The sequence below is a fragment of the Marmota flaviventris genome, chromosome 12, assembly GCF_047511675.1.
Source record: "Marmota flaviventris isolate mMarFla1 chromosome 12, mMarFla1.hap1, whole genome shotgun sequence".
Classification (NCBI taxonomy): Eukaryota; Metazoa; Chordata; class Mammalia; order Rodentia; family Sciuridae; genus Marmota; species Marmota flaviventris.
Window position 1 is genome coordinate 83,841,942 of NC_092509.1, and position 17,252 is coordinate 83,859,193.

General features: G+C 32.4%; 1 protein-coding gene across 1 annotated transcript in view; it reads right to left on the bottom strand.

Annotated features, from left to right (window-relative positions):
- The window catches only part of Cfh (complement factor H), an 85,386-nt gene extending 68,878 nt beyond the window's left edge, over positions 1–16,508 (bottom strand). Inside the window, exon 1 of the mRNA XM_071600201.1 lies at positions 16,326–16,508. Coding sequence (XP_071456302.1) covers positions 16,326–16,383 — 58 coding nt within the window. The 5' untranslated portion in view covers positions 16,384–16,508. The remainder of the gene's footprint in view (positions 1–16,325) is intronic.
- Between the last annotated feature and the right edge of the window lie 744 nt (positions 16,509–17,252).

Sequence of the window (17,252 nt, forward strand, 5' to 3'; positions counted from 1 at the left end):
ACAGAAGCAGGTAAATTTATCAGTCTTTTGGGATAGAGGAACAAGATTCTAATAATAGCTCGATTAATTGAAAAGATTCAATTAATAGTTCAAAGGTACCCAAAATTGATTAGAGAAATCAAAACATAAATGTAAATCTTGGCAAACTCCCCGAGTATATACACAAAGGAAACCTATATTCAGACTCTGCTAAAACACACACATCAAAAAACAAAAGCATGTAAAAAAGTGGATGTGGAACCGATGTGAATCTGCAATATGTATACGGGGTAAAAATGGGAGTTCATAATCTGCTTGAATCAAATGTATGAAATATGATATGTCAAGAGCTTTGTAATGTTTTGAACAACTAATAATAAAAAAAGTAAAAAAGAAAAAAAATAAAAAATAAAAAATGAGCTTTAGTGTAGAACAGACCTATGCTGAAGACCAACTTCCACCAGTTAAAAAAAAAAGCAAAAAAACTTAAACACATACAGAAAAAACAAAAACATTTTATTTTGAGAAATCAGTGTCTTGCATTTCTAAAATTAGGTACTTAAAATTACATTTCTAAAATTAGTTAGGTGCTTAAAATTATATGTCAGTTGAGAATTAGTAAAGAAAAATATATTTTGGGCTCACTGACTCAGAGGTTTAGTCCTTAAAACTATGAACTCAGAATAAATTATTTCTTTGCTAAGTATCTGTTGTCAGATAATTTGGTCACAGAGGTGAAAAGCTGACTAACATACAAATTGATACTGAAAAGTGGGGTTGTTGCTGTAAGTAACCTGACCATGTGGTTCAGAAGCCTTTTGGAGTTTGGATAAGTTTGGAGATGGAGGCTGGAGAAAACTTCGAATACTAAAAGCAAAGCTTATTAGGTAATTCTGATGGGAGCTGAGAAGATTAGAATGTTGATAAAAATGTGAACAGTAAAAAGACTATGCTCATGAGGTTTCAGATGGTAATGAGGATTCCTAGGAATTGGATTAGAGACAAGTCACATTAGATACAGTCACATGACAGCAAAGAACTTGTCTGCAATTTGCCCATGACCTGAAACTTTGAGTCTCAATCTATAGTTGATGGACTAATTAATCTGGGGGAGGAAATTTCAAGGCAACACAAATTGAGAAAGTTGCATGGGTATTGCTGGTGGGTTTTTATCCAAATTTACTGTGATAATGAGAAGCAAAAAAAAACAGGAAAGATTGAAAAAGTTTTCAGTTTGGCCAAAGAAGTAGATGTGGTTGCTGAAGAGATTACCACCACTAAAGAGAAGCTAAGTATTTTATCCAGAGATAATAGAAAAGATTCCTTGAGGGCACCTTAGAAAACTACACCCATTGAAGTCTTAAGGGTGTAAAATAAAAATTCATTTGAAAAGAGATCATAGGAGCACCCTGCCTCCATAAGAGGGACCTATGAAGTTGCTTCCTCAGGATTCCTTAAATAATGTTCAGTTGTCTAGACTCAAGGGCCCCTGCAACCATAGTCAAGGAGCCCAGCTATTCCTTGAGTTGGCAACAGGAGTTGGCATCATCCATGTGGTGCTAGTTGTTCAAGAATGTATGATTCTGGAGTTGGGGATTGTGGAGGCCTCCACTGAGATTTCACAGGAAGTCCTGGGGGGCCAGGCAAAGTGCAGAAGGGTCAGAATCTCTTCAGGTAGCCCCTGAGACAGAAATGCATAAAAATGTGAGAATGAAGCTAAAGCTGCAGTGGAGACCTCAGGAATTAAGAGATTCTAGTAACATGGAACATCTGCCAAGGAAAGCTGTAGGAAGCAATGGGCAGAGCCATCCAAGAGAGAAGCCATGTTGGATGCAGCGCACAAGGCCAAAGGGGTGGGGCCACAGAAAAGGGATTCATATCTCACCACAATCTATGTAAGAGAATTCACATTCTCTTAAATCTTCTCTAACTATCCACTATATTTGACACTCAGTTGTTTAACTCACTAATATTTTGTGCCATTAATCTACAATTATATTTGTTTATTTTATCAATATTTTCATTTTTTCTTTTATTTTTTGAAAAAGTGATAGATTAATACAAAAATTACACCTAATAACAGTTTACAATGTGGTATTTCCCTGTTTGTATAGTCTGTATAATGTTTAAGTCAAGCTAAACATCTATCTTCTCAATGACCTATCATTTTTTCTTGGTGAAAACATCTTTTTAATTGCTACTTATTTGCACATATTTATGGAGTCTTTATGATGTTTTAATGCATGTATACTTGGCACAATGTCCAAATCAGGGCAAATATCTTTCTCCTCAAACATTTATTTCTTTGCAGTTAGAATATTCAAAATCCTTTCTCCAGTTCTTGAAATACACAGTACATTATCATAATTGATAATTACCCTACATACAATAGAAAACTGAATATTTTAAACATTATGATTAAATATCAAAATATACAGTTTAATAAATACAACAAATTTCAAAAACAATACATATATTAGAGTATTTTAAAAATTAAAAAAAACCTACTCAAAATTAAACTGAAAAATTACATTCTTCTTTCCAGTAAGAAAAGCACTAATACTACCAAAAATCAAATGTTAAAATGAAAAAAAAAACATTCATTATCTTAAGAACAGTCATTAATATGACTGTTACTTGATAGGTTTATTATGCAAAAGTAATAAAAGTGATGAAAGTCAAATTAAACCCTGAATGAGTTCACCCTGGTGAAGCCAGAATTAGCCAGGCAGTCAACATAGATAGGTAAATTGAGTCAGGTGGAATCAAGGAGGCCAATTTGAGTAAGTCCAGGAAGTTGGAGTGTGCCCACCAGGGACTTCAGAGCCCTTCCTCCACCCTTATCATGATAACCTGCCCTGTTTCAACCTGTTGCTAAGGTAATCTGTCCCAAGAATTGTCCCTCCCTACAGGGAGTTGTAAAAGCTGTTAATTAATGTGTCCTGGGCTGCTTCATCTGGCCAATCCCCCTGTCCATCTGCTTCTTACATTTTGGTCATTCCACCTGAGCATCTCCTGGGCCTAGTCACATACACAGAAAGGAGAGAGATAAGGGGAAGAGAGCAGGAGAACAAAGGAAGCCTAAGACATTTAAAAAAAAAAAAAAAGGCAGAATACCCTCACTTCTTAAGATACCAGGATACCAGCCATGGCCCACTTCTTCCTCCTGGGAGAAGTCTATGTTACCCCTTTCTAAATAAACCCTGCTTTATATGCTTGCCTCAGTGTGCTTCTCTAATGTTATACTTCAATGTGTGAGGAAGCAGGATTCCTCTTGGGTAACTGGTGGTATCACTGGTATGAATGCCTAGCTTCATTTTAAAGAATACACAGAAAACCAAAGAAAAGAGTGAAATCTTAACCTGGCCAAAGAAAAAGTCAGATTCATTTAATGGCAGTTAATGGTTAGACTTAAAGCAGACTTCTCAATAGCGGTAACAAGCTAGAAGTTGTTAAAAGATCTTTTTAATTTGGAGAAAGCTGTAATTACCAATCTAGAATTCTACATACACAAATAATTTTTCAAGAATGAAAATTTGATCAATAAAATTTGAGAAAATTGCCTCCATAAATTCACATGAAGAAAATAAAAACAAATGAACTAAAAGATATACTTCAGGAAAAGGAAAATACCCCTGGATATAGGGTCTATGATAAAAGAAGAAATGAAGAGCAAAGAAAATGATATACACAGGAGTAAATCTAAATTAACATTGACTACAAAACAAATATATATAATATATGTACATATATAATCTTATGCTGTTTACATACACAAGTGTGCACACACACACATATATAAACTACATGACAATGGTGTATAAACTGAGAAAAGGGAATTGATGTTTTATAAGCTCTCAGTTTTGAGAAGACTGGAAAGGTATTAACTAGCTGTGATAGTTTTCTTCTTTTATTTTAATAATTTTTATTTTATTTTTTACACAACTGGAGCACAACTTTTCATTTCTCTGGTTGTACATGATGTAGAGTTACACTATTTGTGCACTCATACATAGGTGTAATAATTGGTAGATGAAAATGGCTGGGCCTCCATCTTTTGTTATTCCATCAAACACTGATCTATGTGCTGCTAGGAGGGCATGCAATAAATCTATTGACTTTATTCAAGGTAAAAATTCTGGAAGAAATTTTACTGTGAACAGCAGTTGCCTTCTCTGTGAGTTCCAGTCTGCTTGTGACCTTCTCTTTCTGACTTCCCATCCTGTAGATTTCGGACTTGTATATATTGTTGCCATAATTTCCTAAGCAACTAGGAAGAAATCTCTTTTAAGAGCTAGATAGATAAATGCGTATATTGATCAACTGATGGGCATTTAGATAATCTTCTGCTGATTAGACTTTTCTTCTGAAGTCTGAATGATAAATTAGCGTCAGACTTTGATAACAAGGCTCATACTATTATATCCATGTTTGTTGCTTCCCCAACATTCATGTTTAAACCAAATCACCAATGTGTTGGTATTAGGACATGGGGTTTGGGGGAGGTAGTAGGTTGTGAAGGTAGAGCTCTCATGACTATGTTAAAAGAAGTTCTAGAGTGGTTTTACTAAGGAGGCTGCCCTGTCCATTCCACTATGTGAGGACACAAGTAGAAGGTGCTGTCTATGAACCAGAAGGTGCCCTCAGTTGATTCTCCCCTGGCACCTTCTCATACTTCCCAGCCTTCAGAACTGTCAAAAACAAACATCTGTGGTTACATAAACTACCCAGTTAATGATGGTGTGTTATAACAGTCCAAATGAACTAAAACAACTACTTTTAATTTCTAGATTAATTGCCAAAGTTATAGAAGCAGAATTGAGATGAAAATTTTAACCTAATTGAAGGGAAAAATTAAATCAAAAAATTTAACCAACTCAAAAGGCAGCAAGATAGTAAAGAGGAATCAAATATAGTAAAAGGGATTAAGGTAAAGGGTTAGATTTTAACTGTAACACATCAGTAATTTTATGATACAGAAATGGATTAAATGTTCCAGTTTCATGGGAAAACTGGCTATCCATATGTAGAAGAATGAAACTAAACTTTTATCTCTCAACTGCACAAAAATCAACTCAAAATGGATCAAAGACCTAGGAATTAGACCAGAAACTGTGCAACTCCTAGAAGAAAATGTAGGGTCATTACTTCAACATATAGGCACAGGGAAAAACTTTATCAACAGGATACCTAACATTCAGGAAAAATAGCCAATAGTTAATAAATGGGATGGTATCAAGTTAAAAATCTTCTTCACAGCAAAGGAAGCAATTAAGAATGTGAAGAGAGAACCTACAGAATGGGAGAAAACCTTTATTAGTTACTCTTCTGACATAGGTTAATATCTAGGATATATAAAGAACTCAAAAAATTTCACACCAAAAAAAATCCAATAACCCAATTACTAAAAGGGCAAACAAATTAAACACCAATTTCTCAAAAGAAGAAATACAAATACATTTGAAAAACATGTTCCACATCATTAGCAATCAAGGAAATGCAAATCAAAACTATACTGAGATTTCATCTCACACCAGTCAGAATGGCAGTCATCAAGAATACTAATAATGCCGGGAGCAGTGGAGCATGCCTTTAATCCCAGAGACTCAGCAGACTGAGACAGGAGAATCTCAAGTTCAAAGCCAGCCTCAGCAGTTTAGCAAGTCCCTAAGCAACTCAGCAAGATCTTGCCTCTAAATAAAATATAAAAAAGGGCTGGGTTCAGTGGTTAAATGCCCCTGGTATCAGTCCCCAGTACAAAAAAAAAAAAAGTCTAAAATAAAATGTGAATCACCTAATTAAAAAAAAAAAAAAAAAAAAAAAATATATATATATATATATATATATATATATATATATATATATATACACACACACACACACACACATACATACATATGTATATATACACATTATATATATATATTGTGTGTGTATGTGTGCATATACACACACATATATATGTGTGTATATATATATATATATATATATATATATATATATATATATATTTCAAAATTACTGTTGGAGACAGTGTGTAAGTGTGTACCTCTTAATAACTGATGAGAACAAAGCAAGAAAAATTCTTAAGGATATTTTGAGAAACTTACAAAACAAAAGACTTACTTTACATACAAAGAACACTGTACCCAAGAATGTTTCAAAAAAACACATAAAATATAATAATAAATTACATTAGATGATCACAATAAAAGTTCTGATAAATTTCAAAATATCAAAATCAAAATATATTCTTGTTCCCCCATGTTATAGAAAAAACCCTAGAAAATAGCAATAAAAAATAATTAGTTTACAAATACATAAAGTCTTCTATAGGTCAATGAGCAAATCAATGAGAATTAGAAAGTATTTTGAAGTGAACAATAACCAAAATTGTACACAAACATTTAGTAAAATAAATGAAAATACAGAAAGGAGGTAAAACTTAAGGTAGTGAGAATTCTCAAAAAGCTAGAAAAATAGCTATTTAGAAAGAAATTCGTAAATAATAGTAAAAAGAGCAGAAATAATAAAATGAAAAAAATACACAATATATAAAGTATTAAAGAAACTAAAAGCTAGTTTGTGGACAAAACAAAATTAATGCAATCCTGACAAGACTAATCAAGAGTAAAGGGAGGGGGCACAAATAATCATCATTAGGAACAAAAAAGAATGATTAGAATTATTTGTAATAGAATATGTTCATATTTTATTTACTTATATGTATTATATTTTACAATAAAATATGAAAGAAAAATTGACATTCTTATTTGTAAGACTAATTATATGATATACAAAACAAAAACAAAATTAATAAATATGGGGGTAGGAAGGCTAGTAGAATGAATCAGACATTATTGCCCTATGTACACGTATGACAGTATGACCAGTGGGATTCTACATCGTATGCAACCAGGAGAATAAGAAATTATGCTCCATCTATGTGTGATGTGTTAGGATGCATTTTACTGTCATGTATAGCTAATTAGAACAAACAAAAGTAAATAAAATCAAATGAAAAAATAAATATGCTGGTTATTGATTTTAATTGTTAATGATTTTAAGACAATGTGCTGTTAAATTAAGATACAATAACAGTGATATTAGAAACATTGCATCTTAGTTTTTAAAAATGGCAAATTTTAAGATATTTATTATTATACATATTTGTTAGATTATTATTTCAATTGTCAAACTTCTTTTATTACTTGGTTTTATAATACTGGTAATTATTTAACCTTCTGTTCTGGAATTTCTTTTTAAAGAGTAAGGGGAAAGTGGTTGGGGTTGTGGCTCAGTGGTAGAGCACTTGCCTTGTATAAGGCACAGGGTTCGATCCTCAGCACCACATAAAAATAAATAAATAGATAGATAGATAGATAGATAAATGTATTTGTTCATCTACAACTAAAAATATTTTGTTTAAAGTAAGGGGAATTAATAACATAACTGAGCAATGTTTTACATTTCATAAAAACAAAAACGTTTCTGTGAAATTGCATTTTGGGAAAAAATAAAATATCTGCGTAGGCTGTAATATTCATTGATTTTCTTCTGAAGATTTTGTAAAATATTTTAACATTAGTGTTAGTGATGTTGGTTAACCTGAGCTTCCTCACTAGAGCTTTGATTTTCATAATTTAAACAAACAAAATCTTCTCCACTAGGTGGTGCCAATATCCCGTTACAAAACACCACCACTCTCCACCCTTAACCACTACCAAAAAGCCTGATGTTTTTGTTTTGATATTGAAATTTCACGTCCAGGTTGCTACATGGAGAATTTCTCTTTAGTTATAGGTTGGAGTGTGTATCTTTAACTTTCAAAATCTAGATCAATTTTGTGGTGTTTCTGTTACTGGGAAAATACATTTGTTAAATTTCAAATGTAGTTCCCAACATTGTAAGTAGAGACTATTTCCACAACCTTTGCATTGTGATAAATCCAGTTCCTTTGCTTTTATTAAGTTAATGGAACAAAGTGATATGCAAAGTTTCCTATCAATTTATTTGATTAAAATCACTTTTATTAAAGGAATACCTCTACCCAAAATGTAGTTCATCTGCAAAGAGTTAGGCCCAGAGGCCAATAATTTTTTTCTGCTTATTATTCCAATTTCAAACAATGTGTTTATACTTCTAATTCTTGATCTTTCAAATTTAGTTACTTTTAACAAGATATAAAATATAAGGCCATATCTCTTCCTACCAGCTCCTCAAAAACTTACTTTGTGTATAGGTGTTATTCATACCTAAGGAATTCTCATACTATTACCTTTTATTTTTCTTTTTCTGTTTTGTTTAACCACCAATAACTTTAACACTCCAGTGCTTTCTTTCACAATTTTAAATGGCATCACTGGATTTTGTAAGAAAATAAATTATCATCCCTTCTCCATTTCCTCACATTATGTTATTGACCAGCCTAACTTGACTCTAGGCCTCAACTCTTCTGTTCTACCAGGCCATTCTGCACAAAACCACGTGATTTTTGCAGATCTGATCACACCACTCCTGTGATTAACATTCTTCTCAGACATCTCCTTTTTACTAAGGAGTCTTCATTCCTTACCTCCACCTGGACAGAAGCACATTATCTGGCTCTTGCCCTTCTCTCCAGTCTCTTCTCATAAGTATCCCATTTATTAACTGTGACAGATCTACCCTGGTTTGTTTATAATTTGTTAAGCATCTCAAAACTTATTTCTCTTTAGTTTTCTTTCTTTCTTTCCTTTTTTTAAAGATCTATTTTTCTATTTGTTTCTCCCTCTAAGAATATTTGTACTACAGATTTTTGATGACTGGCTTTGCTTCATTTTTCAAAACTCTATTCAAATGCTGCTTGCTCAAAGCCATCCACTTATTATTAGTCGGTCCCCAAGTCTAGCTCATCTAATGTTGCAGCACAGTTCCACCCCAATTTCTTTCCTTTGGCCCTTGTTTCCTTCATAACTTAGTTTATAATTCAGAACTGTTGCTCTGAATTAGGATTTTTGTCTATCACTCTCAAAGTATAAGCTAAATGAAATTGAGGACTGTCTCTGTTTATATGGTAAAATAATTTTCAATAATATTTAATGTCTTCTCTCTTCAAATACATCTTGTCTATTTTTGTTCTAATCCCCAATACATGGAATTTTTATTACTAACTTATGTCAGCAAAAATATTTCAAGTAATAATTCACCATATCAAGTTATAACAATAGTTAAGCATTTCTTATGTTAGGATGTTTATTTGCCTGAATCAACAAAAAAACTACATGTTCAAGCTTAATTAAAAACATTCTCAAAAATTTCTAAGTAATCAATAAGTTATTTTGCTCCAAATAATCAAACCATCAACATGTATGTACACATTTTCTTGAATTAAATTGGCAGTTCTTAAAGAAAATTGAGCAGGGACTTATTAAATAGGCAGTATAAAAATATTTTTCAAAGTGTGCAAATATTTTTTCATGTTTGATTTATCTTAAAACTTTAAAAAATTTCTATGTTATGCTTCCAATTACAGATTAATAAGTAAAGTCAGTGTTCTTATATCCAAGTATTTATTTGGATTTAAACAACAAATGTTTCATCCTATGCATTTAATAGTCATTTAATTATCATTTAGCTTTTTTTTTAACTTTCAAATTTAAGAGAATGGTATTATTTTCTTTGTATCTTTGAAATTTTTTATTGTTCCATTATGATTATAGATAATAGTGGGATTCAGAAAACTTTACTTAAATTTTTACCATTTTTTTTTTTACATTTGCTCCATTTTTCTAAAATCACTTTTTTTTGGGGGGGGGGGAAAGAGTAGAGAAGGAGATATTTTTAAATAGCCTACTTCTTAACTTAGATTATGGTAGAATACACTAAAAACCTAAACTACAAAACCAATTTTAACAAAAATAAAGCAAGTGAACAAGATGGAAATAGAAAAAAGCAGATATTTTGCATCAGATTTCTTTCCTATCTTCTCATGGATATACATGAGTATACTTTACATGCATATATGAGATATGATCCAAATAGCTTCTAAAAATGTTATTCAAATTATAAGTATCATGAGAAGAAAGGTAATTGGGAAAAGTGGTGTAAAGAAAATATCAGTGGCAGCAAGGAAGTTTTTGAAAAAATAAACTCTAAAAAAGGAATAGAGTTTATGTTGCACTTAATAAGATTTCAAAAAATAAAATTATATTTTTTTATATTTAAAAAGATGATTGCACAATTTCTGTGTAACATTTTTTAATAGTGAAAAAGAATATGATGATTATTCCAGGGTGGGGCTGGGGTTGTATCTCAGTGGTGAAGTGATTGCCTAATGTGTGTGAGACTCTGGGTTCGATCCTGAGCACCATATAAAAATAAATAAATAAAGGTATTGTGTCCATCTATAACCAAAAAAATTATTTAAAAAAGATTATTCCAGGATCGTAAAAAGAGAATGGAAAAACAGGTAACAGCCATAAGAAACTGGGTAGAATAATAGGTATGCCATAATTAGGTTGAAATACATTACTATCAGAAAACAGCTTGGTTCCTCTGAGATCAAATCTCTTGAAACATGTAGTGTTTGAGTAGCTATTACCTATTGCCCATCATTGTTTCAGTCTTAAAATAAATTGTTAGTATATATGGAATGAGTTTTCATAACGCTTGACTGGCTGCCACAAAAAGCAGCTTAGCCGCAGGGCAACATTAAAATGAGACCCCGAGTATCCTGCAGTAGGAATAATTTAGCATCTGAGTAATTATCAGGGAATATTGGGGATAAATATTAAGAGAGAAAGGAAGTCGGGCATGGTGGTGTGGTTCATGAGGCTGATGCAGGAGGATCATGAGTTCAAAACCAGCCTCAGCAAAAAGCAAGGAGCTAAGCAACTCAATGAGACCCTGTCTCTAAATAAAATATTAAAAAGGGCTGGGGATGTGGCTGATAGAGCAAATGGATACATGGAGACAGGTTTGCACATTTGATGTTCCTCCGTCTTTAATGTCTTCTTTGACTACTTTTCCTGGCTAACTCCTACTCAATCTTCAAAACCTATCCTGGGGAGCTGGGGTTGTGGAGCAGCTGTATAGCACTCGTCTAGCGCGTGTGAGTAACTGGGTTCAATCCTCAGCACCACATAAAAATAAATAAATAAATGTCCAACTATAATGTGTGTGTGTGTGTGTGTGTATCCATCCCTATCCTGGATACCATAACATTCTTAATGTACTTCTCTCCTTATTCCATCTTTTAAAAACCAACTTCCCAACCACACCCTACCCCATTCATACCTCCCAATTTATTTTCCTGCTTTACCTACATAGTCCTATAGTATCTTTTGTTTATGTCTGTAATACTAGTTTATGATAAAATACAATGTATTACTATACTAAAATATTCATTTCTTTGTTTTTTGTTCCACTAAGCTATCTCCTTTAGAAAGTACTTGTCATACTGCCTAGCACGTAGAAGTCACAAAGTGATCACTGAATGAATGAATGAATGAATGAAAATGAAACTATCTAGGAGATTTCCCATTTGATCTGTAGGTTTTGGCCCATAGGAAAAGGGCATATTAGACTGCAGCAAATGTAAAAATACAAAAGACGATGAGGAAACAATGTTTAGTGCACTTAGAAGCTGTTCCATGAAATCAGAAACTCTAATTTCTGTAATTCCATTGTGCATCTGGTCTATGTGTCCCAAGTCTGAACTTATGATACAGTTTTGAACCAAGTAATCACTTTAATTTAGCTTAAAAAAGAAAAAAAACTTTCAGGAACCTTTGAAGGAACATTCTATAATCACTTTTCTATCTATTACATTTCCAGTTAACAAGGTTTATGAGAAACTTGGCTTTCTAAGTTAAAATGTCAAAACAAATAAAAGTGCTCTGTCAAATCTTTATGTTCTTTTTCTTTTATTATTTCATGCTGGTTTTTTTTTTCTCCCTCTGTTCCATTAATTTATTTTCTCTGAGTTATTTTTTGCAATGCTTCTTTATATAATTTTAAGCAAAAATGTAACACATTTTCCCAATTACCTCATGCCCTTTTCATGTACAAGGTTCTGATATTTATTAAAGTTAAGAAATGGATAAAGTGCACATTAGTTAACTGAGCACAAGACAGATTGGTTGGCAGAATCTCAAAGACCTAGGCATGTGGGGGGATGGTGTGGGGGGGAGAGGCATAATTGCAAAGAAGGAAAAGTGGTAGACTGAAAAAAAAAAACAAAAACAGAGACTTAGTGGATAAAAACAGACCAATTTCAACTTTGGATCAAACCTTAGTAACCAAAGGCCAAAAATGAAAACTGTTTACGAACATGTTTTTGAACTTACATGTAGAAACTTACTTCTCCCTTAGAATGATGTCAGTTTGCAATGTGTAAATATTTAGTTTCAGTTTAAAAATGTATGCAGGAAGGGCAGCATATGCTTTGCCAGAATATGCCTAAATTTACAGTGAACAAGACCTGCCTTAGTACACCTCTCACTTTCTCACCATCTCTGAGGATGGTGTCTGTACCCCTGGTCACCCTCTGTAGTGCTTCATCCCTCTCCTCTACCTGGGAGCACCTGGTGTTCGAGAATTACTCTGCCCTTTTCTTATTCTTGTTACCATCCATTTCTACCTTCCCCCACTAAAATGGTAATAACATTGTCAGGTTGTAATAATTCACAGGATATTATGGAGGATAATTAAAGTATTGATTCAGAGTGTTTGTCATTCCATGTAAATTACAGATTGGTTGAATTTATGACAACATCAACTTGCAAAGTATTTCAAGAGAAGAGAAGATATTAAAGACAACGGAGATATTGCATGGGATTCCACTTTGTATTCTCGTTATATAGGTAAAAACCCATATACCTATCTCTGATTATGTGGAGTTTGGGCGAAATGGGGGATTTTATTTGTCACACTGAAATTAAAACCATTTGAGATGATATACTATCACTTTTTTTTAGATAAGAAAATGACATATAACATTTACATGTTTATCTTTATCAAGAGCAATTTTTATTGATGTGTATTTAGTTTTTATATGATATATAATATCAGTTTTTTTCACATTAGGGTTAACTCAAATTTTAAAATATCTTACACCTGAAACAATGTATTTTGTAACAAAACTAATTCTCCTTTTCTTGACTGAAATGGAACCTCTCAATCTTTAATCTATAAGGTCTTTCTAGGCCTCAAAGAACATTTTTTGCCCTCTAAAACCTCCAGGATCAGAAAACGCTATCTTCCAAAATGCCATAAGCCAGCGCATATTTCAGTTGGACATAGTTCAGTATAGTTTTAATCTGTTTACTTTAATGATCTTGTAATTTGGGGGTTATGGCCTAATCACAGATAGTATTTAATTGTTAGATCCTAAATTTTCAAGATCTACTGGAAAAGCTTGGTCATAATACATTCAATAAAACTGAAACTCTGGTTTGATTAAAGAACTGTAATTTATACTCTGTCTTGTAAGTCCCACCCAATTCTCAGCAGCCCGTGGTCTCTCCTGGAGCCAAGACCTTTCACAAGAAAAAAGCAACTTATGCTCCTACACAAGGAGGAATGTGAATGCAGATCAAGCACTACATTCAAAGTGCCACTTGGTCCCCAGCATAGTAAAAGGGGAGAACAAACAGAAAGCTGAGTTTACACATTTTCCCTGCTATTATTATTCTGTAGGAGTATTGGTTTTCTGAGGAATGTTCATTCTTATCAAGACAGAAGAAATTTATGAAATGTTTACATTTTGTGTCTAGTGGAGTAGAGCAGATTGTGGTAGTTTTCAGAACTATTTCAATCTCTCAATTTAGTATTCAGTATTCAATGAGGAAAATAAAAACAGAAGCAAATGTTGAAGTATATATGAATACTTTCAGCAATCAAGGCTATTCTGCTTAGTAAAATTTCTCTGAGGCATAATCGACTGATGAAATTGGTGACATTTTCAACTAATTGTTTCAGAGACTTTCTGAAAAGTAAGGAATAAAATAGGAATCCTATATCCACTGAAAATTCATAAAATTTTTCTTATTGGCTTACTATCTTACATGTGGTTTGATGGCTATTATGAGGCTGACCTAAATAACATTTTAAATTCTAGAATTTTTTTTTTATCTGTTAGGAATATAGCCAGATAAAGAGTTGTTTCTACTACAACATGGATGTGCTATTGCTCAATTCACCAGCAGGAACTGATATCACATTTAAACACACATTGAAGAAAAGTAAAATACAAGTGAAACAAGCCAGCTGGAATTGATTATGCAAATGAAGAATTTAAATCAATCTTATTGAATAATCATATATACTGTGCTGCACTCCATTTTAATAATATTTCAAATTCCACTTTGTAATCATTTAAACAACTCAATTTAACTTGGCCTTAATGACAAATTAGTAAAAAAATAAAATAAATCTTCCTTACATCGTAAATGATATCTACATAAAACTTCAGCAAACAGTATGTAATGTAAAATATTAAAAGCATTCCCATAAAATAAGAAAAGACAAAAAAATTTACTTAAGGGAAAAGAAAGTTTGCTACGATTGGTAATATTCACATTCTTTTAGAACTTTTTTGCAAATGCAATAATACTTTATTTTCAACTTCCAATTATTGTATTTATATGTGCAAGAAACTGATATCTGCATGGTTCTAAAAGTAGCCAAATTATGCTATGTACTTACTTGTATGAATATACCACAATGAATGCACTAATAAAAACATAAAATAAGTAAATAAATAAATAAGCACATAAATACATAAAGTTTTTTTTTTTTTTTAATCACTAGATATGGGTAGGGATGTAACTCTGGTAGAGTACTTTCTTTGCACTGCATGAAAGGCCTTGAGTTTAATCCCCAGTACTGAGGGGGGGAAAAAAGTGGCTGGATATAAGGTTTATGAGCTAATAAGCAATAACATATTAGAATATATAGCTAAAAAAAAGGATACAATATTTGAAAACATATTAACTTTTTAAAAAAATTCCTAAAGAACATAACTGAAATAACTTTTTAAATAACTTTAAATAAATTTTAAATGATTTTTTAAAAAATTCCTAAAAAACATAACTGAAAAAAAATCTGAATTTATTTTCTAGATTGGAAAACCTCCAAAGAGAAAAGTTCTGTAACATTTGCTAATACTCTTTATTTGGTAATACTCTTCAGGGGCTAGATACTATATTGTAGGCACTCAATCAAAATGTTTTTGATAAGTAAAAAGTTTGGGAAAATTATGAATGATATACTATTCAATTGACACTATAATGTTGCTCAGATACCTATCATATATCTAGTTACCTATCATGAATTAGGAAAGCAAACTTCCCTGAGGATAAAAATTTTAATCTATTGGTAATTATAGGTAGAATTAAATTTAATTATAGGGCTGGGGCTGGGGCTGGGCCTCAGTGGTAAAGCACTTGCCTTGTACGGATGAGGCACTGGGTTCGATTCTCATCACCACATAAAAATAAATGAATAAAGATATTGTTTCCATCTACAACTAAAAATAATTTTTAAAAAAATTTAATTATAAATTCATAATTTGTTTTGCTAATATTAGGAAAAAATTCCTAGTGCTCACATTTACTAATCCAAAAGAGTGCTCACAGAGAATATACCTTATAGATAACCATAGGAAAAAAGAAACCAAATGAAAAAGTTAAATGTTACAAATATTGTATATTCAATTGTGTTTCAAACTGATATGGTCTTCTCATTCTAATAATACAAGTAATGTTTTTTTACAAGACTTTTAAGGCCTTGGCAATATCATTTTTAAATTATTATTTTTTAGGAAGAGTTAAAATCACATCTGAAATAAATCATTATATGATTGAAGGCTTTCTTTGATTATGTATATGCACATATCTCTTACTACTTTCACATAAAGCATACTGATGAAACTTCTAAACAAAAAGAGTAGATTTTATCTTATGTTAATTTCATGGAAAATGATCATACCAGATTGAAATAGTTTCTTAAATTATACATTAAATAAAATTATGAATAGTCAGGTATGCCATTCAAATAAAGTAATTACATTTTTTAAAATATTTATTTGGTTGTAGATGAACACCAGTATCTTTGTTTTTATGTGGTGCTGAGGATTGAACCCAGTTCCTCATACATGCGAGGCAAGCACTTTACCACTGAGCTACAGCCCCAGCCCAGGTAATTACATTTTTAACGTATAAAATGTCAAAAGCCAAACACTGAGCTACAAACTACTAATTAAATCACATTTTCTAGACTAAATTTTAATTATGTGAAAAACAACATCAGCAAATGTTTCCTAATACACTTATGAGGAAAAAGCATTTTTGTTTTCATCTTACCTTCTGCTGTACAAACAGTCCATAATATCAACCAAATAATCTTTGCAGGCAATCTCATGTTTTGAATCGTTTAAGGGCACATTTAATAGCTGAGAGTGCTCACAGGGTCCAGTTCACCTCTGCTAAAAATCACAATCAGGACAGGAAAGTACTTGCTTCTAACGGAAGTTGAAAGAGCTTGGGAAATAGGGGTTACTGGATGCTCCACCCATCAGAAACTTTCGCAAAGCAAATGAGGAGAAAAAAACAAACAATCCTACTAATCCTAGCAGCGCGAGAACTTGATCCAGATTCTTACTGCACTCCCACTGAATGCTAATGCTGTGACCTCTCTTTGATTTGTTCTGGTAAATGAAGGCATGTTCTCTATTGGAACAAGCTCAGGTCTCCTGGAATGTAAAAGCAGCAGGGGGTTATCACCCACTGGGATTTCATAAACTCTCCAGTAATCCAACTCTGTTCAGTTCTATTGCATGTAAACCACAGAACAGGAAGTAATGGAATGTCTATAAAACCATTTATAGAACTTCAGTTGAGGCAGTGGTTTCTCAATCAACTCCCAGACAACATAAGCAAACAACTTAGTCCTGTCTGATAAGGGGAGCTTGCTTTTCCAGCAATTTGTGAAATCAGTCTTTAAAGACTTTTTAATATGCATGTGTGAAGCAACTGGTTCACTCTGACATAAATGAGTTTAATCATTCAAGAAAAATTGAAAATTTTTTAAAAAACTTGATAGTGAAGTATAATATGCATAAAGAGAATAAGAGCAAATGATTTGCTGAATGTTACTGTGAAGACACACAACCACCATCAAGGTCAAATCACTGAATTTCACTATTTCCCTAAAACTTCAATACTGTCTTTCATTAAGTGCCCCTTGACCTCTGTCTTGCTGGCCCTCCATATGGGGTGAACACTATCAGG